Source organism: Mus caroli, chromosome 8 (assembly GCF_900094665.2).
Source record: "Mus caroli chromosome 8, CAROLI_EIJ_v1.1, whole genome shotgun sequence".
Classification (NCBI taxonomy): Eukaryota; Metazoa; Chordata; class Mammalia; order Rodentia; family Muridae; genus Mus; species Mus caroli.
Window position 1 is genome coordinate 19,477,296 of NC_034577.1, and position 12,240 is coordinate 19,489,535.

General features: G+C 40.6%; 1 protein-coding gene across 1 annotated transcript in view; it reads right to left on the bottom strand.

Moving 5' to 3' along the window:
- Positions 1-12,240, bottom strand: part of Adam9 (ADAM metallopeptidase domain 9) — a 63,848-nt gene that overhangs the window by 48,711 nt on the left and 2,897 nt on the right. The window contains exons 2-4 of the mRNA XM_021170458.1: positions 4,611-4,708; positions 3,219-3,277; positions 1,613-1,691 (exon numbers count right to left, since the gene is read on the bottom strand). Of these exons, the coding sequence (XP_021026117.1) occupies positions 1,613-1,691; positions 3,219-3,277; positions 4,611-4,708 (236 nt within the window). The remainder of the gene's footprint in view (positions 1-1,612; positions 1,692-3,218; positions 3,278-4,610; positions 4,709-12,240) is intronic.

Sequence of the window (12,240 nt, forward strand, 5' to 3'; positions counted from 1 at the left end):
AGCTGTGAGGTTTTCTAGGAAGTCCCAAGCCAATTCTTATTATTATTATTTTAAAAAATGGCCTTGTGGGAATCAGAAAACAGCTTTATGAATTGCTTCAATCTTAGGAAGTAGAATCCTAGAGGAAAACATTTAACGATTATGAATGCATATGCTAGTTAACAGCATACTGCAGGCAGTGGCATGGTACTATAAGGGACAATCTAGCTATGCAAAGAAATGGGAACATCAAAGTTTTCCTTTGTATTCCAAACCTACAGACACACTTTCATTTACCTGAACAATGTTCAATAACCAAGAAATAACTGAAATACTCATATTCATACCTGATGTTTTTCAAACATCTACCAAAATACTACCATTCTATGAAACTCAAATTATTGGAGTTTCTACACAGTTGAAATCTATTTTTGCGATTTTAAGCAGATAGTACCTCAGTAATGAATAATAGTTATATTTATTTATAAATTGCCGGACTATCTCTTGTAAACACTCAAGCATTAATTTATTAAAGTTTCTTAGAAACTCCGAGAAGTTATAAATGCTAATTCCAGGTTAGAGAGAAGATGCTGAAGCACAAACAGGTTGATACAACTTCACCAGACAATGAACCAGAGCCAGAATTCAAGCCTAACAGTGTCTGTATGGAGAGAAGAAGACTCTAAGAGGGAACAATAACGCTCGGCATCAACTGTGGTCTGTGGCTTCTCACCATAGAAATCTCTGGATGGTTGGAAAAATAAGATTCTCTTTTATCTGGTATATACTACAATGTAAATGTAATCTCTCCATGAGCTGTCTATTAAACAATGCTCATATACTAAGATAAAGGAACAGATAGCAGACTAGAAATAGACAGGGTAAAGTCAGCACTTCCTTGATGTTTTTGTGTAGTGCAAACTAAAGAACTGGCATCCTGTTCATTTGAAGAATTCTCCTGACACACATGATTCCATCTAGCAAGGCAGTACAAAGTTCAAGTGAAATAATATAGTCGATGGGAATGAAGACTTTACATAAAAACTACTGCAAAAAAAAAAAAAATGTGCAATGTGTAAGTGCCAAGGGGATTATAAAACACTCCTCCTCCTGAGCAAAGCTAGAAATGTTTATGCTCCAAGAAAAGACACTGCAAGGCCAAGTTCAGCTGCCAATGGGAGACTCCAGCCCAGCTCTATCCCTGGGCACTGTGTTCCCTGATACAGAGAGGACCACACTTCTTCAGGAATGTCAGCAAAAACATCAGAACATCAGAATACATAACAACAAACAAATGTGATTTTGCTGGACATGAATAACAAAAGGAAGGTGTGCTTTTAAATACTAGTATTTTATCAGAACAGTAAAACCTTCAGTCTTCAAAAAGCGTCACCACCACCCGACTACGTCACCACCCGACTACGTCACCACCTCACCACACCACCCCATCTTTTAAATACAAATCCTAACTACTAAGTGCAGGAGAGCTACCCAGTAACGCTCAGCCTCCTCCAGAGGCTCCCTGTAAGGATGTGGAAGGTGTCCAATGGGGCGAGCAACAGGGCATCTGAGAAGAACACACTTTATATAGTTCACTTTAAATTCTCAAAGTATCAAGAAGAAAATAAATTACCTGTACGCTGGGATGGTCAGAGAGTAGGGAGCCTTCCTTGTCGTAGGTATAAACTACAAAATCATTAGGTAAAAGGTCTCTGGAAGAGGAATAAAACAAACCATTTAGATGTACCAAGTATCGACAGCCTAGGGCACAGCTCATAAGAAGTTATTCCCAGAAGAGAGGAGAGGAAATAAGTTTTAAAAAGGTTTTTATACGATCCTTTTTTTTTTTTTTTTTAGAAGAAAGAGTTACTATAAACCGAAAAGCTAATCAACAGACTCAATCAAGCCTGAACCCCAGCTGACTGATGTAAAGATGCAACTTGCTCTCTTGGCACAAAATGTCCACTGGTAACAACAGTATTCTTAACTTTTTCTGCTATAAATCACGAGAAAATAACAAATCAGGCTGCTTGACACTGTCATATTTGTATAAGAAAAGTAAGTATTTTCTATTCTTTCCTACCAAGTACTATGTAAACAAGAAATATTCACTGCTTTAACCTACTTATGAAGACAAATGGCTGCTGTCAATTGTTAAAGAAAATGTTTCCCCCCTCATGCCAAGAGAACAGTTGTGTAACCAGGGCAAAGCAAGGTTCTTCCACAGTGTTCACAGTAGCTCAGAGGTGATCTCCAGGCTTGTGGAAATCCAGGGGTTCAGGGTGCACTGTGCTTGATAAAGTTCCAAACAGTCAGAGGATGCCCAAAACCAACTGTCTGTGCTGTTCAGAGATTTGACAGACTCATGGCTTCCCCTAGGCCCACTGCTCATTCTGACGGACTTTAGCTACATGACCACTGTAGTGAAACCCTTGGTGAAATTCTCTCTGGTACCCTGAATACAGGAAGCCTTGTGGTAGCAAATCCCTTGTGACCAAGAAAAGACCCTGGAATGCTTGAACCTCTGACTCCTGAGTTTTCTTTGTCCCTGTGTGCTGTGTCTCTGTGAGGTCCTTTGGGAACAGTATTCAGAAGAGCTTATGGAATTGAGTCTTTCCAGAAGCTGACCCCATTGGGGCACTTGCAGCTATAACAGACACACAAACACACACACACACACACCACACTCTCACATACACATACCCTTCATACACACTCACATACACACTCACACTCACACACACCTTACCCCTTTACACACACACACTCACACACACCCTACCCCTTTACATACACACACCCTATCCCTTTACACACTCACATACACACACACATACCCTTCACATACACACTCTCATACACACTTACATACACATCCTTCATATACACACACACATACATACACACACTCATACACACATACATACACACCCTTCACACATATATACACACACAGATGCACACATGCGCTCACTCCTACATACTTCACTCTCCCTAAAGGTGAACCTGAAAAGAATTAAGCTCCTGCACATTTCTACAGAAGTTGCAGCCTGCTGGTCCCAGCATAAATCCTCTGGACTTCAGCTGCAGGCCTACCACTGTGCAGCAGGGTCAGCAAAAACTGAATCTGCTGATGCCACAGCTCAGGCTCCACTAAGCAACATCTAACTAGAAAAGAAATCAATATACTGTTGAGGGGAAAACATAATTAAAAGGGCAAAGTAAATGAACTTTCTTACGTGTTTCTTTCCAAGTGAATAATATGCTGTTTTCCTTGGGCCTGGATGACGTAAGAGATCTAAATGCACAGAGAAGGGGGAAAAAGCAATAATAAAACACAACCTTGTAACTTACTCTTCAACATATCATGCGAGGCAGGAAAGTTCATCCTAAATGAACACAACTTGGCACTGACTACAACTGTTTATACACTTCATTCTTACATAATAGATATGCTATCCATCTCTGGCCCTTTAATATCTGATCATGGATACTCGCCTATATGTGTGTCTACTCTTCTTTAATTTGTTTTAGATCTATTTATTTTATCTTGTGTGGGTTTCTGCAAACACCACAGCCAACAGAATGTCAACCTTCAAGAGGCAAGAAGGAAGTCTGGTTCAACATGACTGAGGAGCAGGTACTGGCTCAAACTTGCAGTTTGACACCTGGTAGTTTATTTCAGGCATATTTAAGGACAGCACGGTTTAGGAAAAGGTTTCCTGGTGATGATTAACTCAATCACACACACACACAATAAAGCTTAAGACATGACTACCTGGAAATTCTTTGTAAAGTAACATGTGACATCTTTCACGAAGATGGGTTCTATAGATAGGCTACATGTGTTATCTTAAGGGCCTACGGGAAGACCTAGTATGGTGTCAGTCATACACAGAGAAAGGTCACGAGGGAGGCCAGTAACCACCTGCACCCCCCAGCCTAAGTCTAACATTCCTGGTCTCCCCGCTGCTTATCTGTGAGCACACGGATCTCTGTGCCTCCTACCTTAGTTTACAAATATGAGCACTTTGCCAGTCTGTATGTGTACCACACATGCGTCAGGTGCCCTTGGAGTTCAGAAGAGGTCATGTACAAGGGCTTGGTCCCAAGGACATTCTTGGGAGGTACAATGGGCCTACATGTACACAGCTACAACATGGCTAACAACAGAATCAACTTCCTCCAATAAGGAAACAGCACCCAATTTCCTTATAGTTAAACCGTTTATTTTGTAATGTTTTAAACCAGCATATAAGGTATTTGCTATTAAAACTCAATTTTGAGTAAATATTCCCAAGCTTTACCATGCTATACTTGAATATTCTATCAGGAATTAAGTAAAGAGTATTCTCATTGTCAGAGTGAAGCGGCAGCCAGAGTCCCAACTCAACTGCAGAGTTCCACTCCCTTCATTCTGTTGTGTTTGAGTGTTTTGTACTTTAAAATCAGCGATACTGAAGCTCACTCTGTCGTTTCTTATTAGAATAATGTCCTCTGGACACCAATGCCATAAGATGACGCATATAGGAATTACTCCCCACACAGACCACTGTGCAAGAACCACCTTTCATTAAGAAAACAACTGCAACTTAAGTATATCCGTTCATAGTTCTCAAGAGATGACTTACCTGCTGAGAACTGGGCCTCAGAGCTTCCCTTCTTTCTCTAGTTAATCTCCAAGGAGTAATAATTTCATAAGAAGAAAGATGGACAGTCTGCTCCAAGTCTGCAGCAAAAAGAACAGCAATAAAGCAAAGTGAGCCTCCACAGTATCAAAATACTGGAAATAAAAACAGAGTGTTCAGATGGGAGCAATGGACATGGAATGGACACGTTAATAATCCCAGCACTTGGGAGGCAGTGGCAGGAGGCTCTTTGTGAGTTCCAGGTCAGCCTTGGTCTACACAGTGACTTTCAGGGTGGTTAGAGCTACATAATGAGACCCCCACCTTCAAACAAACCAAACAAACAAAACCTAATATTTAAATGACTGAAAAACCTACCTGATACTCATGTGATTTTTTTTATTTTCACATTTGTTATTATTATTCTATTTTACAAGTGTTTTGTCTGCATATATGTCTGTTTACTGCCATGTGCATGCATGGTACCCACAGAGGTCACAGAGGTCAGAGGAGAATGCCAGATCTACTGGAAGGGGAGCTACAGACAGTTGTGAACCACCATATGGATGTTGAGAACTGAATCTGGGTCCTTTGGAAGAGCAGTCAGTGCTCTTAGCCAATGAGCTATCTCTCTTTAGCCCCTCGAATGATGTTCATATATAATCCTCAGTAAAGATAAGGATGAAAATACTGAAAGATGCCAATCTGAACAGTGTGTGTGTGTGTTTAATATTTCAAACATTTTATATCTGTATACTCTAGCCCTTTTTCTCAAAACAAATCTTTTTGTATAAACTCTTAAGCACAAACAAAAGAACATGAGATTGGGGCTGGAGAGATGGCTCAGTGGTTAAGAGCACTGGATGTTCTTCCAAAAGTCCTGAGTTCAATTCCCAGCAACTACATGGTGGCTCATAGCCATCTATAATGGAATCAGATGCCCTCTTCTGGTGTGACTGAAGACAACTACAGTACACTCACATACACTGAAAAAAAAAATATATATATATGTATATATATATATATATATATATATATATATTGCATGGACCCTCTCTCCCTCCCTTCTATGCACCTTGAATGACACCCTAAGAGCTGGACAGAGTTGATAAGAAGGGTAAGATGCTTTTAATATCTAATAGGTCAACTCTATTATATACTAACAAGTACCAACTATCTCACCTGGAGTGACTATACCACGAGTCCATCACAAGGGCATTTTGCACAAAAACTACTGTTAAGAACTCCAGTCATGCACCCTGAGAATATAAAGTTATTAGTAAAACCAGGGGCCAGACCTGAGAGTCCAAGTCAGCACTTGGGAGGTAGATATAGACACAGGTGGATTTCTCTGAGTTCAAGGCCAGCCAGGGATACAGAGTAACACATAACAAAGCCCTATCTAAAAAAAAAAAAAAAAAAACAAAAAGCAAAAAAACTACCACCAGGAACAATGCTGTAGTAGGATACAGTCTCCTTTCTCTTTCAGTATCGTTAGGAAGGGCATAACAATTCTTTTCTGTTGCTGTCTTTATTGTTTGTTGCTTTTGAGACAAGATCTCACTAGTTATTCAAGATGACCTTGAACTCATGACCTCCTGCCCTCAGTGGGCCAAGTGTTGAGATTACAGGAGCTCACCACCACACCCACACCCACACCCAAACCCACAGTAAAACATTCTTTCAGTGAAGTCTAACGCAGTAGATGGTCACTGGTCACCATCTACGGACCTTCAGAGCTCAGAGAAGGTCACCATCTATGGACCTTCAGAGCTCAGTGCTGAGGGAGGAGCACAGCCGCATCTTCTACTAAGGCACAAAAAAAAAAAGGAAGTTGAGGATTTCATAAGTTATAAAATTAGCACCAAATGCAATGCATGGGCCTGTTTGAATTCCTGCTAACATCAATGACCTGATGAATAACTCAGAGATAATCTGTGAAATTCAGACATTGAGCAAACATCTGATGAGCTTGGATAATAATAATAGTTAGTATTATTATTACTGTGTGTAAGATTTTGTAACTTCGTGATTCATGCTGACTATTCAATGATAAAATATGTCTAGATATATTAAAATTATACAGTGACTGAGGAAAGATATACACATAAAACAAGATTAAACCTGGACAATGAAGATACAGGAGTTTATTACTTTTTTCTATTCTTGTATATGCTTAAAAACTTCGATAATGATATAGTTAATTGGCTACCTACAGGGCATGGATGACAGAAAGACTAAACTTTTGCTGCATACAACTCTAATTACAAAATACTGTACTAGGGTTGGCAAGATGGTCCGGCTGGTAAAAGACTTGCTGCCCAGCCTGACCACCTGAGTTGACTCCTGGGACCCACACGGTAGAAGGAGAGAAATGACTTTCAAAAGTTATATTCTGACCTCCCCTGACCACACACAAATTAGTGTAATACTATTTACATATTGCAAGCTGAGACTCTAAAATATCCTAAACATATAAATAGCATGATCCAATGAACCAATCTGTTCAATATATGTCCCACGTTAAGCAGAACCAGGAAGCAGTAAGAAGTATATTTCCTACAGGATCTAAGTTGTTTTGAGCTGTATGTTGCTTCCATTTTATTACCTTTTAAGTTAAAAAAGCAGTAAGTGTTCCTTTTGTAAAACTCACGATTCCCTTCTCAAGTGCTGTACCTGATTATCTAGCACCTCTGACTTTGTTTTCCAGATGCTCAGCATCAACCGTAGAGTTGCACATGCCAAGCAAAGGCTCTATCAATGAGCGGCCTTCACTACCTCACCTCTGACACACCCCTGCCCTCTCACGCTACCGTCTTTCACTCACTTAACTACCCATGCCCCTCAGCTTTCTCACATAGCTTGATAAAGTACTGCGCTAACTTTTCCAAGTTGACACTGTATAAAAAACTCTAGCCCAGGATTTCAAAGACACCGACAGGAAAATATAATAACATAATATATACTAACAGTTTTGCATCAATCGCCTATGCATACCACTCATACCATGATCAACTATCATCCAGATACTTTGTCAATGGAGAACCATATCAGAAAATAGAAAATAAAAAAATAAAACCTTTTGAAACACAATTTACTAGACAGAAACCCCCATCATTCTAAGTTAGCTGGGGTTTGAGGCTCTTTCTTCACCTGAAATAAGCCTTTCAATGACTTCCAGTCTTCTCTAAAACACAGGTTTAGACAGTACCCTTAAACACCTCCTACTCCGTGGCAACCGGTCCCACAGCGAGCCATCACTCTAGGATTGTGGCAAGATACACACAATACCATTGTTGGGCAAGTCCTGTGTGATCAAAAGTTAGGCATATCCCAAAAAAATGTGACAAGAAGTTAGGGAACAGGAAGGTGGGGTGGATATGGGAGGGTTTGGGGGAGAATATGATAAACAAAACTTTTTAAAGCAAACTAGGATGAAGCCAGGTGTGGTAGGACACACCTGTAATCCTAGCTGGGGGGGAGGGGGGGCTGGATACAGTAAGAGCACAAGTTCAAGACCAGCCTCAGCCAAAAGGTAGTTTGAAGCCTGCCTGAGCTAACGCCCGAGCTTAAAGGGGGGAGGGGAGCACACTTCTCCAACTTCCTGATGTGACTCATTATTTCAAAGAAGTTTAAGTAATTCACTAGAGACAAGAACAAATATGCTGACAGGATCACTGTCACAGGAAAGAGGGGCTAAGCCACAGGCAAGAAAATGAAAATATTTTCATTACTAGTGAACTCACAGAGGGGAAAAAATGGAACACTTCAAAAAGACAAAATATAAGTAAGGTACTAGTGGGCAGTCAGATAGTTCAAGAGCTCTCTGGCTAAAGCAGGTCATGTGACTGCATACGGCCCTGGCCTACCAAGTGTTCTGTCTTCTAGGGAATCTAGGCAACCTTTTACCGGGATGGCTACAGGGGATAATAAAAGCTGGATACAAGAACAGAGGGTAGGTCAGGCATAGTGGTGCACACCTCTAGTCCCAGCACTGGCAGGCAGAGGCAGGGAGAGTTCTGTCAGTTCAAGGCCAGCCTGGTCTACACAGAGTTCTAGGACAGTCTGGGCCCCAGAGTGAGACCCTGGTTTTTGTTTTTGCTTGGGTTTTTTGATGTTGTTGTTGTTTTGTTTGTTCGCCTGTTTTTCTTTTAAGGTATTATGTTCACTGGTTTCCATTTTAAAAGATTTTTTTGTTGTTCTTGTTTTATAGTTTTGTTTAAAAAATGTCACAATCAGCTGTAGTTTTGGGTTTTTTTTAAGGTTTCAGAATTAAAGCACCCTGAGGGAAGATCAGTACAGGACATGCTACTCTGATACCAGCTTCTCACAAAGACTGAGGGAATCCGCCTTCTGCATCAAACCCATGCACAAAAAGCCACATACAAAGACTCTGAGAGTCATTCAAAAATAACACACACTAACTACACAGGAATCCTCATTCCTATTTTTTTTTTTCAGAATTCCTGTCTTATCTCTGGTTTCTTTCTTATCTCCTATTCACACCCTGCATGGATCTTTCTCTAATTCATGCTTCCTGTGGAGGCCAAAACATCATTTCTCTCATTTTACTGTAAAGGAAATGCTTTTAACCTTCATCACACTGGCACTGTGGGCTGGAAAATCCTCAGTTGTGGGTTATCCTGTGCATTCTGTGGGGTGCACAGTAGCACCCCTGGCTCCTACCCTCCCAAACCCAGCTAGCTCTGACAACCAGAGTGTTCCGAATGCCTGCAGTGTAGTATGCAGTACTACCTCCAATTAAAAAACAACCCTCTTGAGTGTTTTAGGAATTTTTTGCTTTTTTGTGGATGGGGGTGGGGGGGTCACAAGGGTGGGGAGGTGGACCTGGGAGGTCCTAGAAGTGAGTGTCATGGGGGCATATGTGAAAGTCCAAACAATTAATAAAGATATTATGTTGGAAAAAAAAATACTGGTAATGCTAGGAGAACTCAGGAGGCAGAGGGAGATGAAATCTGTAAGTTCAAGGCCAGCCGGTCTATATAGCAAGTTCCAGAACAGCCAGGGCTATGAAGTCAAAAGACTGTCTCAAACGTTTTGTTTTTTTAGTTAAAATTAAAACATCAAGAATAAACATTCACAATAAAAGTAAAGACCTTAATAAACTGTGGTGCATACAAACTTTGATATTAGAATTTGAGAGAATAAGTATACTGTTTGTTAATATAGCAACACAAGGGGACACAAACTGAAGAAAAACCAAAGATGACCCAGAAACTTACTCTGAGACTTAGGAAATGAAAGGGTGTTAGCAGTTCTTCACTCCCCAGACTCTCTGGGTCCTTTTATGCATTTCCAAGGAAGTCTAAGCAACTGTGGTAGAGAGAAATATCTTTTAAAGAATTCTGCCTAATTACAAGACAAACAAACGGGAGTGCCAGGCCAGGGTGAGCCTTTCTTCTTTCCTTCCTGCTTATTACCTAGACAAATAGCCACCTTCACGTACTTTCTCTATAGAAGATAAACCTTCCACATTCAGGCTGAGTGAGATAATCCTTTGCCTCAAGTACTGAAGGGAAATGACTGTAATTAGACCCTAACTGCTATTGCCAACTATGTATCCTCACCTAGTCACAGGACCAATCCCAAATAAATGTATTTCCGCTACTACCTCCTTCAAGCCCAGGGTTTGATGTAATTTCTGCTACTGTGTTGTATATTGTTACATGTCTTAAGACTTATGCATCTTTATTTATACATCTTTTAAAAAAAGAACGTTCATTCTGAGTTATATAGCAGAGATCCTATCTCCAAATAAAAAACAAATGCTATTTGTGTCTCACAGTACCCCATTGGGAAAAACTCCAACCATTTAGAAAATGTAATGCCCTTAAGAATTTAAGTTCCTCCAGAAAGGAATTTAAAGTGCTGAGAAAAGAGGGAGCTACTTCCTATGAATATGTAAGCACTTGATAAAATGTATCCTCAGTCAATAGCCACAGTGCTCCCCACACATACAGAGAGACAGAGAAAGACAGCAAAATGTATCCTCAGTCAATAGCCATAGACACACAGAGAGAGGGAGAAAGAGACAGACAGAGACAGAGAGAAAATGTAGCTTCAGCCAATAGCCACAGACACACAGAGAGAAACAGAGAAAATGTATCCTCAGCCAATAGCCACTGACAGACAGACTGACAGACCAGTCAATAGCCACACAGAAAGAGAGAGAGAGAGAGAGAGACTGACTTACAGTGAACCTGCCTTTTCAAATTAACATTTTTTTCCACAAATCTGCAGGGCCCTCAAACATTTTTATCAGTAACACCAAGCTCTCCTCTCCAAAGTAGGATTGGAGGTTTTAGGTCAAGTGTAATTGTGACACATCTGACTGTGCCACGCAGGTTTATAAGCAGTGGGCTCTGCCTGCCTGGGGTTCTACCAAAAGGAAAGGGAAAAGTCATGCTTATGTGAGTTAAACTATGAAAAAAATCTCATTACAGGAACAATGTTATGAAAGGGAAAAGAAAAGCCTATTTAGAACTTCCTACTAAGTAAGTTCCAATAAAAGCAACAAATCCAAACGTGACAGCATAGCTAAGCACTGAGCACTAGCTCTCAGAGGGCAGAGGCAGGCAGAGCTCTTGTGAGTTGGAAGCCAGCCAGGGGTAGAAAAAGAAACCTTGTATCAAAAAGGAAAAGGAAGGAAATGGGGAGGGAGGGTGAAGAGAGGGAAGGGGAGGCAGAGAAGAGTGTGGTGACTGAACAAGTCACATGAATTCCTCAAGCTTACTTATTCTGTTTTTAATAATATCTATCTTGGGGGTTGCCATACAAAGTAACAAGTTTCATCTTGGCATCCTCATAAATGTCATTACAGCTTGTGCTCATCCACTCCTGTCCTCCTTTCTTACTCTTAAAAGATGGATGGCAAGACAGGAAGTTGGGAGAGCAGGGAGGCAGATGAATCTGGGCGGGGTTTGGGGATCACATGAGGGTAGAGATAGTCAAAATACACTTGTCTGAAATTCTCAAAAATTAAAAATGCCACAGTGTCCCATATATGATCACCTTGAGGAAATTGATCGACTAAAACGGATCCCATCTCGCATCACAAAATGAAAATTATCTCTGAGCACACAAACCAGGCAGGGCGATCCAGCCTTAGCTGGGTCCACTTCAGACCCTTCAAAGATGACAGTAAGGACAGTTGTTGCAGTGCTAGCAAGGGCTAGAGTCACTCCAAGGCACTAAGGTATACACAGTGCTAGGTTAACAAGGAAGAGGAAATATCATGAGGTTAACTAAGTCCCATCTTTATGTGTCTCACTTCATGTTACCCCTTAGGAAATCATCTGAAACCTTCTACAGTAAACCATCATATTTAATAACATATAAATAAATATACGCCAGACATGGTGGGACACACTGTTAATCCCAGCACTCGAGAGGCAGAGGCAGGCCAGCCTGGTCTACATAGTAAGTTTCAGGGCAGCCGGAGATACATAGTGAGACGCTCTCTTGAAAAAGCAAAACAAGCAAAAGAAGAACAGATTTGAAACCAAATTTGGGGAAAACAAAATATAAAACTAGTTTTCAAAGACCAGAAATTTTGTACCTATCAACTAGGTATGTTTTCACTTACTACTTAGAAGTTTGGAAACCAAAATGT